The sequence below is a fragment of the Megalopta genalis genome, chromosome 6, assembly GCF_051020955.1.
Source record: "Megalopta genalis isolate 19385.01 chromosome 6, iyMegGena1_principal, whole genome shotgun sequence".
Lineage (NCBI taxonomy): Eukaryota > Metazoa > Arthropoda > Insecta > Hymenoptera > Halictidae > Megalopta > Megalopta genalis.
The window spans coordinates 5,501,083-5,518,479 of NC_135018.1; the positions used below are offsets into that span (position 1 = coordinate 5,501,083).

General features: G+C 35.6%; 1 protein-coding gene across 1 annotated transcript in view; it reads left to right on the forward strand.

The window, feature by feature from the left end:
- Nucleotides 1-17,397, forward strand: part of LOC117223746 (putative ferric-chelate reductase 1 homolog) — a 57,309-nt gene that overhangs the window by 24,496 nt on the left and 15,416 nt on the right. Inside the window, exons 4-6 of the mRNA XM_033476220.2 lie at nucleotides 3,661-3,820; nucleotides 14,776-14,973; nucleotides 16,144-16,239. Coding sequence (XP_033332111.1) covers nucleotides 3,661-3,820; nucleotides 14,776-14,973; nucleotides 16,144-16,239 — 454 coding nt within the window. The remainder of the gene's footprint in view (nucleotides 1-3,660; nucleotides 3,821-14,775; nucleotides 14,974-16,143; nucleotides 16,240-17,397) is intronic.

The following is a 17,397-nucleotide window of genomic DNA, read 5'->3' on the forward strand; positions in this document are numbered from 1 at the left end:
CGTAACACGCCTCGATCTGTCGGCATATGAATTACGATTAGGCGGGAGCTCGTGTGGCACGCGGCACGGGTTACATCGACCTCGTGCGCGGAATACAATCCAACGCGTGTAACGGTGCGTGGAATGGGCCGGGGACATTCGTTAGAAACTTTTCCGTTCATAATCGACGTGACTGGTGCTGGCCGGTTTCTTCTGCTTCTTGATGAATGTTCAATACAGTGTTCAATATAGCTGTAAGGGTCGAATATTTTTTCAATCTTTCTATTTTAATTTGTGACACTTTCTTGGGAAATCGATGTGGGCGAAATTTGGAAGCGATTGGACAACGGGAATCCGTGATGCATTTACGTTAAAGTTTGAACATGTTAATGATTTTATTTCATTTTTGAACGTAATTTTATTTCGTGATTTTCAAAATATTGTTGAACGTAATTTTATTTCGTGATTTTCAAAATATTGTTGAATATTTTTGATTGAAAGAGTTTAATAATAGCAAGCTAATTTGATTTACCATTAACACGTAGGTCAAATTAAAATAATTACAATGATAAAAACAATTACGTAAGATATTACATTAAATATGATTTAATAATTAGAGTAATTTAAAAATATTATTGTCACAAAATCATCGGAAAACTATCGTCATAAACGTATCATTATAAATGTATCAGAAATATATTATCATAAAGGCACACAACACGTGGTGACATTCCGGTTGATTCAACACACTGTGAAACCTATGAATCATTTTTTACGAGGTAATACAGATTCCCTAGAAACTTTGCGTCACGAACTTCTATCGTCAATCGGCGAAGTGTGGAATCAGGAAAACTGCAAGCCGTTTAAACTTTGTTACAGACTTCGAAGTCTGTAGACCTTTCATGGCAGAAAAGGAGATCGATTGTTTCGAGGAACATAGTTCAAAGAAAACCTTGCGAGCTCTCTAACGGGAACTTCTTCATTGTTTTACTATTGCTATATGTGTATGTATACATTGACGTTTGTCACCGAGTATAATTCTGAATAATTTAACAGTATAATTCTGAAACATTACGGTACGTTCATGATGGAGTTGCAACAAACAGTAAAACCTTCGATGGCAACCAAGCGTAGAAACACATTAGATTCTTTTGCGTGGGTATGTTTACATTGAAACATCGTTACAAACGTCACATTGTAGAGCAATGTATTCGTATTTTTCGTTGTTACTATCTCGCCAAATTTGAAGATAATAGCAATTCCTTTCTAAAATCATTCATTTTCCAGACACACTGACACTTTCTTTACTAGAAGCTTATTAACGCTCTTACGACGGACCTTTTTGACAAAATATATATAAATAAAATCAGATTAACGCTATGTTTACGGAAAGTTGCTAGAAGCAACTATTTTATATTACTTGATAAAAATAAGAAACGTATACTTATTCAAACGTTCAACGATTTTGATCATAATAAATGCCTGAGGTAACAAAATTGAATTAATTCTCTATAAATGTATGTTTACCATATCAGTTCCCGTAAACCAATTGTTAACAACTAGATTGCGGATTTTTATGCGAAATAAAAGTTATCTGCACTAATTACAAGATACAGATCTCTTTATCCATTTTAATTAGTTGGAAATGATGCAACAATATACCTAAATGCTTTAAATGTTTTTGTACTCGATTAACTCATTTTTCTCATAAACGCATGAAATCCGCTATTAATAACACTGATTAATAACACCGCACCATTACAAACAAATCGTATGCAGCATATTACGCCGCCCCAATCGTCGCACATGTGGCTCTCATCGCAGCTCGACCGTAAACGCACCCTCGGACCCATCCTCGATACCCATCCTAAATCCTCCTCTCGACCCCCATGGAGTTTCAACGTTCTCAACATTGTTATCTTTTGTTCCCACGCCTGGACGGTAATGGGTTACGTCACGTTGACCCGGAAGGCTGTAATTTATAGGCTTATCTGAAGAGATGTGGAATACGAATCGACGTGTTGCCCGTCGTTCTTTTTCCTCTTTCTCTTCCTCCCCCGTGATTTTTTTTTCCTCGTTCTTCTCTCGCGCGGCCACGGGAGTTCTATTACCGCGAAGGCAATGATAGATGCTTCCTGTCGTGATATATTTCGCGGAGTAATTGAACGATTGCGGTTGAAGCGTAATCTAGCGGGCTACGATTCCTAGACGCGTTCGTGGAACCGGCGCGATGGATGTATCGTAGTTTCGTATAACGAGACATCGACTGTTTCTCTCCGAACGCGATAAGACTCGGCGCGAAAATCTGTCGGAGATGATCGCTCGGTTTATGGTAATAATAAATATGGTGTTGGCGAGGTGCGAGATTTTGTGGATAAATTAGTCGAGGGGTTAGAAGACACGGTGCACGAGTAACGGTTTCATCTTTTATCGTGAGACCGTGGAGTACGTTTATGGAGACAATAAGACTTTATATTCCTTTTATGGGGGATCTAGGATTCATTGAATCATGCTTAGCCTCGCGAGTATATGAAATGGCTAGATTAAAAGCAAATGTGTATAATAACCGGTTAGCTGTTTTATATGCTCGCGATAACACAAAATGTTACCATCTCTTCGCGACGACTGTATTAATTGTTTTTATAATTTCAATTGAATCGATTACAAACTTTATTCGATCTTGAAATTTAACTCGTCTAAACTAACTGGTGAAAAGGATATACATATACTTCGATATTCTTTATGAAATTATATATTTTATAAAGTTGTTGTTTTTATAATCATTTAGTGTTGCAATTTTTGCGAGATCAATCTCGACAACACAGAGTACTTAATTATGAACAAACACGAATGAAGATCATTTAATGGTTGAATTTGTATGAAATCGATTAAAGAACAAGAAGATCTAAAGATCACTTAATGTTACAATTTTTTAGATCAATTAAAAAGCAAAGAGATCTACTAACCAGTGTAGTATACTTTGTAATAATAGTCAATTTGAATAGACATGTATAAAGATCATTTAATGGTTGAATTTGTATGAAATCGATTAAAGAACAAGAAGATCTAGAGATCACTTGATGTTACAATTTTTTAGATCAATTAAAAAGCAAAGAGATCTACTAACCAGTGTAGTATACTTTGTAATAATAGTCAATTTGAATAGACAAGTATAAAGATCATTTAATGGTTGAATTTGTATGAAATCGATTAAAGAACAAGAAGATCTAGAGATCACTTGATGTTACAATTTTTTAGATCAATTAAAAAGCAAGAAGATCTACTAACCAGTGTCGTATAATTTTTAATTCTACTTCACATGTAGTAATTATAGTACAGACATGTATGTAGATCATTTTGCAAAATCAATTAAAGGAATAACAAGATTCACGATTTTCGTACGTTCATCAACACATTGCAGATCTCATGCGCTTATAATAAATAGAATTATTGAATAGATGGTCTAATAAGAAGTTCTCTAAGTCATGACGGATCTGATTAATTTCGTTAGACCTTGTGCGAGGATGCACCGAAAGAACGACATTTTTGTTCGATTTTTAGAAATGTACACTTGCGCGCACAGGTAAAGTCGATTAGGCACTCGAGCGACTCCGCTCTCCTTTCACTGGTCAGACGAAGATTCTTTCAGTGACCGTTTCTTTCGATTTCCTCGTGCCGCAGGTCGACTTTCGCGCAGGACTACAGCACGTACTGGGTAGACGTGGAATCGCCAAGAGTCAACGTTAACAAAAGATCCATCGACGTTCTGACCTCCTCCACGCCGGCCAGCACGCTCAGAACAACCACGCCGCCCTATTTCAGCCCGACCGTCGATTACGAGGTAAGTATTCCACCATTACGTCCCGACCGCCGATCACGTGGCGAGCCTGTTTTTCACACCCGATAATTGTAACCGCGATGATCGATCATCGGGAAACACGCGATATTATATCCCTCTGCCGCGTCGAAATATCAATTATACCGAATTAATCATAATTTCTCAAATGAATTTGTCCGACGTGTGCCTGGATGACATAACTATAAAACACGAGATCGGAAAATTCGTTCTGACAAGCTATATCGATCGTATAAATGATACTTTTTAGACTGTTAATTATTTGTTGGGATTTCTGCGATCCGAAAGGAAGTGCATTGTCTTTCAAATGAAAAGTCATTTCAGCAAATGATCATAATTTCGACATTGCAAATTATTTCTGCAGAAGTTTTTGGGACGAAGTGTATTATTTCTTGTACCAGAAGTGATATGTGCACCTTCCATGCTGTATGTTATTTTTGAAAATTTTATAATATTTATTTATTTACTTATTTATTTGTAAACGCGAGGAAACCTAGATGGATTTCTCATTTGATTTCGACATTTAATTATAGAGACATTCTTGCTGAAGGATTATGTATTAAAGATTGAAACGTGTGAATTGTGTGCACTAAAAGGAAGTACATTATATTTTTTAACCACAAGTAGCTAACTAGAGCTAATGAGATGATTGGTGCCAGGATTTTTAATTTTGTTTGCAATCACATGAACCTTTCATAGCGTAACAAATTTTTGAAGATTGTGTGCACGAAATTGAAGTACAACATTTTTTGAACTACATGTCGCTTACGTCAATGATGATTAATGTAGAGATTTAAAGATTTCGTTTGCAATAGCAACAGCTTTCACAGTGTAACTTATTTTTGAAAATATTTTTGAAACCAGAAGGAATTGAAGAAAACAGTGATATTTGTCAAGGTTTTTAATTTTGTTTGAAGTGTATTATAGAAAAATGAGAAAGTATGAAGTGTTTATTGATACTAATAGCACATCAAAGAATCCCCCCCGTTCAATATTTCTCTATTCTATTTCACGTTCAATCTAGAAGAATTTACTGCCCAACATTTCACTCCGTTCACAAGATTGAAATTCTTTGAGGTTCATTTCCTGCATTTTTACCCCTTTGTATCCCAGAGTGGCTTGGCTTTTGGAATCTCGCCAATGGCCCGTTTGTTCTACGAAATCAGAATAGTTCTCGCAATTAATCATCGTGTTATTGCCATGGTATTCAATAGAAAGGTTTTTTTATTATTAACATATTTTAGTAAAAATATAATATATTCTTCTCTTCCAAGAAAAATATTATACTAAAAAGATTTATCTGATAAAGTAAGTTTTGTTTTTAATAGGTTCTTTAAACATGGTTCTCCATAGTATTATTTTGTAGAACAAAACAAATTACCGTAACTAATCGTTACCTGAACAAACAACATAAACGTACATAACGTCCATAACGTTGTGAAAGCAGAAAATGAATTTTTCAATACATTTCGAACATTCGACTTTCGACATTATCGTTTTACAGAATTAGATAAATGTCGGCGGACCTTTGTGTGCAATAAAAATTGTCTAACTTAATTCTACGAAATAGAAATGAAATAAAAACCCCTGTCTTTTGTTTTTAATAATTTTAATAAATTAGGGAGAAAATAGGAATACGTTTTTCATAAGTTTTTCTAATTTGTTTAGATATTTTTATTTTTTTTTCTACTTATTTTGATCATAGTTGCATAAAATTCGCAGTGTAATTATAGGAAGGGCCAATTACAAACAATATGGACACGTATACACGGTGTTCACGTTAACACTAGCCAGCGTTTTTCCTGCAAACAGTAAATATTGGAATAAAATGAAAGTAATGTAATTTTTGTTGTTGGTGTATCAGATCGACTACTATAATATAAAATACAGTTACGTCTATCTAATCTTTTTTGGCTGCATTTTTCTTTAGAAATTCACTTTAGAAAGACGACTTTCAGTTTTTTAAATGGAGTGCCATGCATTTTTTATAATACACGAAAACGCGCGCCAAAGCAAATTCATTTGTGTAGGATACAACAACCTCCAGGTTGAAAACACAAGTTTTCAAATGAACACTCTATACGCTTCTCTCTCATAGCCATTTTTGCACATTTTCGTCAATGTCATTGTCAGAAACTGACATTAACATCGTAAAGCCCGAAAATTAATTGTTCAACACATTTCTCGAGCTCGCGTTTCCAATTATTTTACAAAGCAGCACAATCTGCTGCACAATCTCTGCCCAACCATCGACCGAACATCGCGCGCGTCACTACTGCACAGAAAATGGAAACTGCGATACGTTGCAGAGTAAATATTCCTCCCTAGCTCAACGAAATCTTCGATATCCGCGAATCGCAAGATTTTAGCATAGACCGCGAACGATCTGCGGTGTTAACGATTACGAAAGACCGTGGGAGAAACGAGAAACCGGGACGGCTCGGCCCGCGAATAGCATTGTGCTCGAACGAAGATAAAATCCTGGGAGGCTCGAGCCGCGCGAACGGTACCGATGACGCCTTACCGCGGCCAGAAAAATCATGAGCGCAGACGGATCATCCGATACGAAAGTGAACGGCGAAAGTATACATATAAACCATAAAATCGAGAGTGTATCTCATGTGCCGGTCGGAACGATACGTTTCTACGTACATAGGTAACTGCATCGCGTGCGCACGCCGTAATACATGCATAATAAATCGGGCCGCGGCTACGGCCGGCGGCATTCGTTAAAGCGCGAGCATACTTTCGACTCGTAAATGAACCAGCACCCCCATATTCAATTTCACCATCTATTTCCGCTGATGGAACGCCGCAATAATTACGCGAAAAATCATTCCGGGAATTCCCCCTTCGCCTTTTTTGCCAACCCGCTCGCCCTGCGTTTCCTTTTGTTGCGGGCTCCGAGAAATCTCGGTTTCAACGGTCTCAATTACGAGCATAATGCGCAGGAGCCGCGGTCATGTTTAATTCAGAATGCAGATCGATGCCGGCAACAATATTTTCTACGGTATTGCTTCACACGTTCGCTGCTTCGATTGTTTATGGCGTGGGACGTCGACGGGGCTATTTTTCTGTGGCAAATTTATGGTTGACGGTGTCGCGCTTCGTTCAGGATATGTATGTATACGTTTTTGTGGGTTCCGAGGCGCGAAGACTTTCGCTGCGGTGAACCCAGCTTCGCAGATTACAAGTGTGCACTGTCTAATTTGTTTGGTGTTATGGCGAAGGAGTGGTTTTGACAATGTTTTATTCATGCGTGGATCTATCACACTGTTTCACTTTCGATCGCTATCGAGTAAATATTTGTCTAAAACAATTCGAACGAATCTAGTCGAATATTTTACTCGAATAACAATTATCCATTATTCGTTACAAATTATTTTATCTATTTATTCGTATTATCGTGTCATCTTCCGAATTAACTCTTTTACAAATAAATTCTTATCCGAATGATTTTTTATTTGAATAAGAATTAACTTCTTATTCGAATGAATTTTTATTCGAATAAAATCTCGTTCAGATAAATATATATATATATATATATATATATATATATATATATATATATATATATATAATATATTGTTATGTAGATAAATTTTCATTCAATTGGATATTTCTTTAATAATGGCGAATAAAATTTTATTTGTAAATCCTTGTCTCTTGTCCGTCGTCCGGATATAATTTTTTTTAGGTATAAATTATAATAATATAATTAATATAAAATAATTTTTTCTTTAGATATAAAAGCATATTGGGTGTAGGGCTTATTATCTTAAGCGTTTTGCAAACGACTGCTTTGTAGTTGGCCCTTTCCGTAATTTATTTGATTCAGTAACGTAATAACTACGAAAATGATGCTCGAAGATTGTATTGAGTAATTAACTTTCTGATTTGACGTTCATCTGAGAACTTAATGATCGTCAGCTTTCATGAGATGCACGGTTTATTTCTTCGAAAGAACATGAGATTCAAGTAGGTATAATTCAGCTTGATTGCTCGTAATTGGCTATTACTGCAAATTAGTTTATTTTACAAGATGACAATGTGAAAAGTGAAGCTATTTATGGACAACCGATTATTTGAACACTAGATGGACGAAGCATTAAACGTGACTGACATACATTACTTTATAAAAGTAACAAGTATACTCTGATTTAGATTTTTGGTAAAATATATGTCGTACGAAATTAATTTATCGAATAATTCTCCAAAAACGCATCACTGAAGTCTAAATAATCGTGAATTGGAGGTTAACTAGGGACTGTGAATTATGATAGATTTTTTATAAAAATTTAAATTTTAGTGTATTTTCAATATTTATGAAATTTAACCAGAAATTTTCAATTATAATAGATTTCTAATAGAAATTTAAATGAATTGATTTTGAATGAGGGCGAATCAGTTATAATACACTTTTAATATCAAATTTAATTGTAATGAATTTTTATTATAAATTTTTTTGAATTATGATAGGTTATAATTAGAAACTTAAACTGTAGTATATTTTTTTAAACTAGAATTTTATTAGAAGATCATCGTGTAGCTGTGTTCAAAGAGTAGATATTTTCAAAATACCGTTAAAAATTGTGAAAGTAAAAGACGTTAGACGTTGACGAAAGAATGAAAGAACGCGCCAGATTAATTCGTTCGTCTGACTCTCGAAATGTGAGGGTAAACATAACCGAGTGAATCAAACCAAACAGTAGCTTACCAGTTCGTTTCGAGTTCGCAGGTTGTTTTTTTCTTCCAGCCAATCGGCGATTAATTGAATCGTAACAGCAACGTACGATTCCCTATATCCGTCCGCCAGGCGGTAATTAATTTTTTCCCGACAATCAGGCAAGGTTTCAACGTGATATTAACAGATTGGATCCGCGACGTTGTTTTCCCAGTCACTCGGCATAATTAATAGAAAAACCTCGTGCATCTTTGCGCAACAACGGTCTGCAATTACGGGCGCAATTACCCAAGCCCATACAAAACGACACTGCCTGCCGCGTCGAATGTAAATAAAAAGCGTAAAACCGTGGGGACGTGTACAACATGGAGTAACGACTGGTAACAGGCGATGGCACTGTAATTACTCTGTTTCGCGAAGTGTGTCTAAGTTGAAGGCTGGCCATCGTGCCGGTCTCTTCCTGTCGAGACAAACGGGCCTCTCTCTGGCTCTTCGTGGCTGTGATCAACCATTCAGGGAGTGTAGATAGCTCGCCTAATCGAATCCGCGGCACTGCTTTGCTAATATTAACCATTCAAGTGTTTGGAACGTAAGCGGCACGGACGAGAGCCATTTACTTTATTTCATTCGTGATATTTATGAAAAATTTGTCCCTGGATCGGGCATGTCAGTTAACACGTTGACTGCCACGCGTATTTACAACAAAATCTCCTACAGGCCAGCCGTGCCGCTATAGGAAGCGTGCGCTGTTAATTCATATCTGTTTCTGTTCCTGCATGAACAGTTGGAATCTTTGCCGAGTACCGAATGGTATAACTTAAAATCTCTGCCCTTATTTTTTTTCAATGATGAAAAGAGATCGGATTGCCCGGAAGGAGAAGCATAAATAAAATTACATCGTCAAATTCTGATTTGGATACTGATAAATATAATCTTAGTGATAATGAATGTTATGAAGATACTATTGACGAGATTTTACGAGAATTGGTCATGGAAGAAGAAAGAAATGTTGATGATACTGAGGAAGCTACAGTTCAAATAAAAGATACGAAATGGACCGATCAGAGGCACGAGCATATTTGAAAAAACAAACAACTTTTTGTCCAAGCTGTCCTGATCAACCTCAACTTTGCAGAGAATGTTTTAATGTTATACACTGCGAATAATTTTTTTAATAAACCATTTTTATAAGAATTCAATAGTTTCATTACCCCCTGTAGAATATTTGTCGAAATATTTTCGGAAATCCTTTGTAAGTAGTCAAATCAGCGTCACCCGAATTACGAGTGACGTGGCCTGATGAGAACTTTTGCTGTCACCCGAATACGGGTGACGTGGCAGTCAACGTGTTAAAGTTACATAAAGCGGTGCGTGGGGTGCGCGACACTCCAAGAGATCTGTAGAAATAATACCGAGAACAAAATCGCGCTACTGTGACTTCTAATCAAAAGCTAATGCAGCTATTGACAGCTAGGTGACACCACTTAACATTTCGCTAAAAAATAAGGAAACCTCAATTATGAAACGAATGGCACCCCCCCCCCCTCTTATTAGCTGCCCTACTGCCGCAGCTAGTAAGAGGGGTAATGTAAACAGGAAGGTGCTTTCTTGCCGCGTGAGGACTATACAAATAATAATATGGTTTGAACGACATGCACATGCAACCTCTGGCAAAAAGTACTCGAACATCTTTCAAAAAAGCCATAAGTTTTTTAATTGCAGTAAATAATTTGCATTTTTGTTAAACGGATCAGTTTACTGCACAGTGACTAAAACACACTTTTTTAAATTCATTATAAAGCTATAAAAATAATGTGAAAACTAGATATTTTTCTACTATATTTGTTAGTCAGCACTGAAAGGGTTAACCATATTTTTTTTTTTGACGAAACGTTAATTGATATACAGATGTACAAAGAACTGGGATTCGGCACAGTTTCGTGATATTTTGTTAAGTATTATTAAAAACTACTAAGGGAATAATAGTAATAGGTCGACAAGGGTTGAACTTTCCATCATATTATAGATCAAGTCATCGGCTTCCATGGGCAAGCGATTGATTATGCTAGCACATATTGAAATGGAAATGGAACTAAATTGAAATTATTTTTATTAAGCGAAACGTAGGCTTATTGTTTGATCTATATTCTATTTATTTATCCTATTTATTTCATTGCAAGCAGTGTCTTCATAATTTCTAATGCTTCTGTTTGTTAGGCTCTTTTAGAATCCGAGGCGGGAATCATATTAGATTGTACTGATAAGTTGAATTCTGTTAGGGAAAGTTGGTATCGATAGTTTGAATAGAAAGTTATGGTTGGTGAGCAATAGGTGGAATGTACAGTGAATTCAGTCATCTAAAAATATTTTAATAAAGTTAGATTAATTGTAATTTTAATTCCGTAAATCGCCGTAGATTTTTATTCATGTGGAATTTATAATTTCTTTTATAAATTTCTATTTCATTCATAATTTTTTAGAGTACCAGAAAAGGTTTACGTAAGCGTGCATGATTGAAATCGCTAGTATAGCTTCACTATGAAGAAAGTTTCGAGCAAAATAAATGTGAATTATCACAAAATAATGTTCGACAAAATTTCAGGCTTCTTGAAAACATTGTATGAAGGCTGTAAAGATTGCATTCGATGAACTTTTCAATTCCAACCTCGTCAATTATACACATGAATCATTTGTTAAGAACATGGCAGAAAATAATTACTGCAACTAACGACCCCTGTTTCGAACTTTTCATAATTATAAAAAATATGTTGCCATGAAAGCGTGATTAAAAATCGCGGAAAATGTGAACAATTATAATCCCGCTGTTTTTTTACGCGTAGCGTAATGAGCATTTATTAAAATATTGTAGTGACAATATTTATATCCAAAATCCAAGAAGCTATGTGGATTAATATAACAATATGAAATAATATAACAGTATGAAAATTAATATAACAATATGGATTAATACAATAACATGGATTAATGTAATACACTGTTAGGCACAGCCCAGTCATTAAAGAACTACCAAACCAGTCAAAATGGCTGGTTTCTGATTTGTTCTTTTACACAGTTCCTGATATCTTGAAAATGTTTCTGTGAGAAATCTTTCTATGGAATTTAATATTTAAATACGTATCATAACGGAACCCGTGTGAAGTTTAAATACAACCAATGTTTTTATTGTTATATTATAAAACAGTAGACGTTGGTTGCGTTTGCGGCTCTGTACATAGTTGCAGTATTAAAAAGCCTTCCGGCAAAGCCTTTCTAGAAGTCCGCAAACACAGTTGAAGCGATGCGATAGCGAGTTTTCCGCAGCAAGAACAACTCCGCGGAAGAAAAAGCAGCCGGGGGCCTGCGAATAAATTCCCGGGAATCAATTTGGCAGTCGATCCGTCTTAATGGAAAGAGTTGGCAGCGGGATACATCATCATTCACCGTGTTACATTTATTGTCGGACATAAATCAGCCGCTGGAAAGTTTCACGAGTCTTCCGAAAGATTTATTTTCATCCAAAATATCAAGATATTTCCGGCCCGAAGAAATCCGATTCCGCGATCTGTACACGTTCACGTGTAACCGTCCGACCGTGTGCATGTGTACCATTCAACGTGTGTACACGTGTGTGCATGTGTGTGTACCATACAGGTGTGCTCACGTGTATAGGTGTGCGAGGGTGTGTACACGTCTGTATAAGCAGCGTCGAGCGGTTTAATGGAGTAGTTCAGACCTACTCTGGAAACTCCTCAATAAAGTTTCCAAGTGAGAAAGAGGGGGTAGATTCGCGCGGCGCCTTTTCTCACGCTGATCTTGTTTCGAAAGTGGACCGGTTAATGAGGACGATACGCAAAAAAAGGCGTCGACCCGTATCTTTTCATTCATCGTGCACGTCGATCCGGCACCGGCGCGAACGGTATCCAACCGTAAGCACAGGTGAAACGTTCACCCAGGGCAGTGTCGTCGTTGCCGCGTCATCGCGAGACGATACAGAGTCATTCACACATCTCGATAATTTGTTTCGTCTCATCTGTCAGTGTCTGGAACAGCTATTTTATTCGAGACAGTTCCAGTGGAAGAGACCGGCAATTTTTCGATCAGTTTTGTAATTGATTACCGAAAGTAACTGTGGTGATCGTAATCGTTAACACTAGGTTTACGGAGTCCGTCAAAATGACGGGTCACTAATTCTTTTTATTTACGATTATTCCGATTGTGAAGATACATTTATGTGTTATTTATTCAATATGTTACTCACGGTAAATATTACAATAACGCTCGTTGAAAATCAGAATAAACGTTTAATTGTTACTTTTATAAATTAATATAAAATAGCTGCTTTTAGTGCCCTAGAGTTTAATCGAAACCATATAAATCAATATAAATATTATCGTATATAAATCAGTAAATGTGATTCTATTTGTAATCCGTAGTCATTGATTAGTAATCCGTAATTGTGAATCAGTGATTGAATTAATATATGTACCGTAATACCAAGGCTTTTAATTAATCAATATCACATCGAAAGAATTATTAACGTGTACTATATGATATCGAAGCATTTAATTACTCGTAATAAAATGAATTAGTAATGATTAACGATGTGTACCATAATACCGAGTCTTTTGATTACTCGTTATCGAAAGAATGATTAATGATGTCTACCGTAACACCAAATCTTTTAATTACTCGTAATCAAAACAATTCGTCATGAAATGATTAATGATTACAATAAATTCTCCCTAATCGATGCCCAGATTGTGCACAAAAATGGACAATTTGGAAAGAGGAGATACGATTACTCGAGCGTTGGGACTCGTTTTTATAGTTACCGATTGTCAACAATTATAAAAACGAACTGCAACGCTCGAATAATCGTATCTCCTCTTCCCAAATTGTTCATTTTTGTGCACAATCTGATCGTCAATTAGGAAGAATTTACTGTACTTTATTTACTGCACACGCGAGCAATGATTACATTTCTTTTTTGCTTATTTCAGTCATTTATTAACGACTGGTGGCGCTTAGGATCATTCTCAGCTACAATGATTAATTTTTTTAATTCTATGTTCGATGGTATTTAATGTAGATTCATTATTATTTCTAGTGTTTCTTTTGTGTAGCAGCTATTTATTTAGTTTAGTGATGCAACGTTGAATAATTATGCTCTAATATAGGATTGAAATTAATTTGCAGGGCAGCTATACGTAATCAATTAGGTATTTTATTAGGTAAGAATGAACGTGTGCTTCCTGTATTATTGAAATGAGTATTACAATTAACTGAAATTGAATCGTTGTAAGTACTAATAACGAATGACAGATGACAACGTTGTTTCTTTATCGATAATGTTGGGAATGATCGTTAACGATTTCGCCAAGAATTTAACAGGCGATTTAAATACTCTGGGTCGAAATAGACCCGGTTCCCGCAATTGTAGGGTCAATCGCAATTACTTCAACTACTTAGCAATTGTAATCATTAATTACGAACACGATTTCACGTTCAATAGAATCGTTAATCATTAACCGAATTAATTTGTGACCAACCATGTGTTCTAGTCGAGTCGACACAGTAAACTTCATTCTACACACAATTGGTTTGGTCACTTTACTGTCCTCAATTTCAGCGATCTTCATCTACGCTGTTGCGGATGAACGATATCACATCAAAAGAACGTAGATCATTTATTATATCATTTATTATATCAAAAAATAACAATTCCACCAATACTGCAAAGCAAAATTTTTATTATAGGATGACATACAAGTGACCGTAACCAGAGGAAAAGCAAAAGAAAAATGTCAACGTATTTTTAGAAAAACGCAATTCCCCCTAAATAATATTATCAGATTAGTATTAAAATTCAGATAAATAAAGATTTTGCAAGTTAACTGTGAAAATTAACAATTTCACTAATAATGCAAAGTACAATTTTAATTACAAGATGACATAGAAATGAACGTAGCCAGAAGAGTAACAAAAGAAAAATGTCGATGTATGTTTAGAAAAGATAATTCTTTTTGTACCCATTTCTGAAGAAGTCGGCTATTATTGATTTATCGACCGAATGATCCTATGATAAGTGTGTGTTTGCACTGGCGTAACTCATTTTTACAGAAAACTGCACTTATGATGATTGGCTTCGGTACCGTCCATCTACGAAATGAAAAATTGTCAAGATTGTAGAGATAAGGAATGATCGGCGGAAAATGTTCTGTCGGAGATGTAATCGGGATGTTCGTTTGCATTTCAGACAAAGGAAGTGGAGGACTCCATGTACACCGGATGCGGCAACACGAAGAACTGTTTTGGCACTCCGGCAGGATGCGTGGCCACCAAGAATTGCTTGGCGATGGTTACGGTGCTGGTTCGCGGCGAGAGATATCTTTTCGAACTCCAAGCACGTGACAGTAAATATGTCGCTGTTGGCTTGTCCGACGACAGTAAAATGGTAATTTTGTCCTTTCGATAACCCATAATTCGTCGCCTTGAAGAAATTCAAAACTCGAGCATTCATTAGTCGTCGTCACTCTGTAAACAACCTCGGAACTATTTAAGTCCGAATTCATTAGATCCGATAGAAATTATCATTCTTTTTCATTCCGACTTACAATTAGTGTGATCTCTAACCCAGATTGAAAATTCAAATGTGATTATTTCGTAAAAAGTAAAATTTACTCGAGTTCACATCAATTATTGGTCCATCGAGTTGGAAGTAATTACGTTGGCACAGTAAATGATAATTTGGCGTAATCAACAGTGAATAAAAATATAAATAAAAAAATTCTCGATGCATCGTGTACACTACATACCAAGATATTGAATCCATCAAAACATTTTCACATTGTTTACTTACAATTTATTTTATCATGCAATTTTACGATGTAAAGAGAATCAATGAAAATCAATCAGAGTTCGGCATTATTCGGATTGTTTTGTATAAATATTTATTAATTATTCGAATGAATTCCTTTTAGTCGAATATTTTACTCGAATCATTCATTATTCGTGAAAAAATATTCTATCCATTTATTCGAATAATTCGTTACTCGAATACATGATTCGAAAAATTCGAAAAATTCTGTACTCGAATAATACGAAAAATTCTTTATTCGAATAATTTGAAAAATTCTTTATTCTTTATTCTAAAATTGATATGGAATAAATAAATCGATAAACTCTGAAAAAAAACAAATCAATTTGAATAAATTTTTATTCGATTGAATATTTATTCGATAGTGTCGAATAAAATTTGATTTGTTAATCTGTATCTTTTGCTCGTCATTCGACTAAAATTTTGCCCAACTCTGACATCAATATCCTAAAGAAACATTTCCGATATCACGATTGCTTGAAAACTGTGATAAAAATGAAAGATGTCAACTTTTTCGCGAACTCGACGAAAATATTAAAGTTCACTGTCCTGCAGGTTCGGACGTGGTAATTACAATCGGATCACCGTTCGCTACCGAGACACTTGCTCAACGTGGTCGCCTCGCGAGCGTTCGCAACGATCACACTAATTGAACTTATGGGATTAGAGCGTTTCGCGACGGAGTAACGCCCGTGATTTCCATAACAGGAAAGCCACCGATTATTAAATCCATTCTGTCTGACGCAGGGCGACGACAGCGTGGTTGAGTGCGCGAACGAAGGCGGAGAAATTGCATTACACATGTCTTGGAACTCTGGCAAGCAGAACATGCGGCAGCCCATGGTTCGTACCACAGAATACTTGCAGCGTTCGCAACATTGTTAGTTGGTTACGTTACGCGATAGCGTATAACGATCCGTCAAAACAGCGCGCACCGTTCTAGGTTTCGACGGCCGTCGATAGAAACTCGATCGGCAATTCGAGCGCTTTAAAGTTACCCCGAATTTCGCGAAATGCGGTTCACGATATTCTCACGTCGAGAGATTTCGATATGTCTGATTCGAATGACGGATTTTTCTCTGAAAATAACAAAATTTGCAGTATCTGTTTGTCCATCTTTTCGATGATTGCAAAATATATTTTTTGATTTCACTACTGTTCAATGATTAATACAGGTGTCTCTCTTAAGCGTGACCGCCAAAATATCTTCTTTAACCCTCGAACGTCGTCGAGGGTTCAAAATTGTCATTTTAATACTTTATTCACCGGAAGCCTATTATTAAAATAGTCTTTTCAATGCCTGAATTGTATCTAACGATAAGAGAAGCTTGATAATTTTCTTTTAAATAATAATTTCAAAACAACTTCTTGCATTGTAGTAATCTAAATAACTTTATGGATTACGGATGAGATTATTATAGTTTTTTAATCGATAATTCTAACAAATCCTATCGTTATTCATTAATTTTTCAAAACATATTTTTGAAGATTTTTCTTGTCGATTATTCTTTCCGTAGTTCCTGCTGCAACAGCAATTTATTTAATCTAATTTTCGTAAATTAAGTAATTTGGCGACGATTAAAATTTGATTGGGTCGGTATCAATAATTTTTCGACGTACATAGGTCAATACTTTTTTTTATAGAAAATGTTGAGCTGCATCAATGATGTATAAAAGATATATGATGCTAATTCAAAAAGTGAAGGTGACCTCGAAATCTCTGAATATTCTCCAGCTGCAAAAAAATGATTCCTGTCATATTATAGATTATCTTGATCTCAAGAACTTTTGTTAATAAAGTTGTTCAATATCTCCAAAAATAATAGACATATTTAGGTGGCAGTCTTTAGCTGAGACACTCTGTATGCAGTTATCTGATACAAATTATCGACGAAAATTAGTTTGGTATAAGAAAAATATAAAAAATATGAAAAATATGAAAAATATGAGAAATATGAAAAATATGAAAAAATTATAGCACTGCACAGTTCGGTAAGTGGT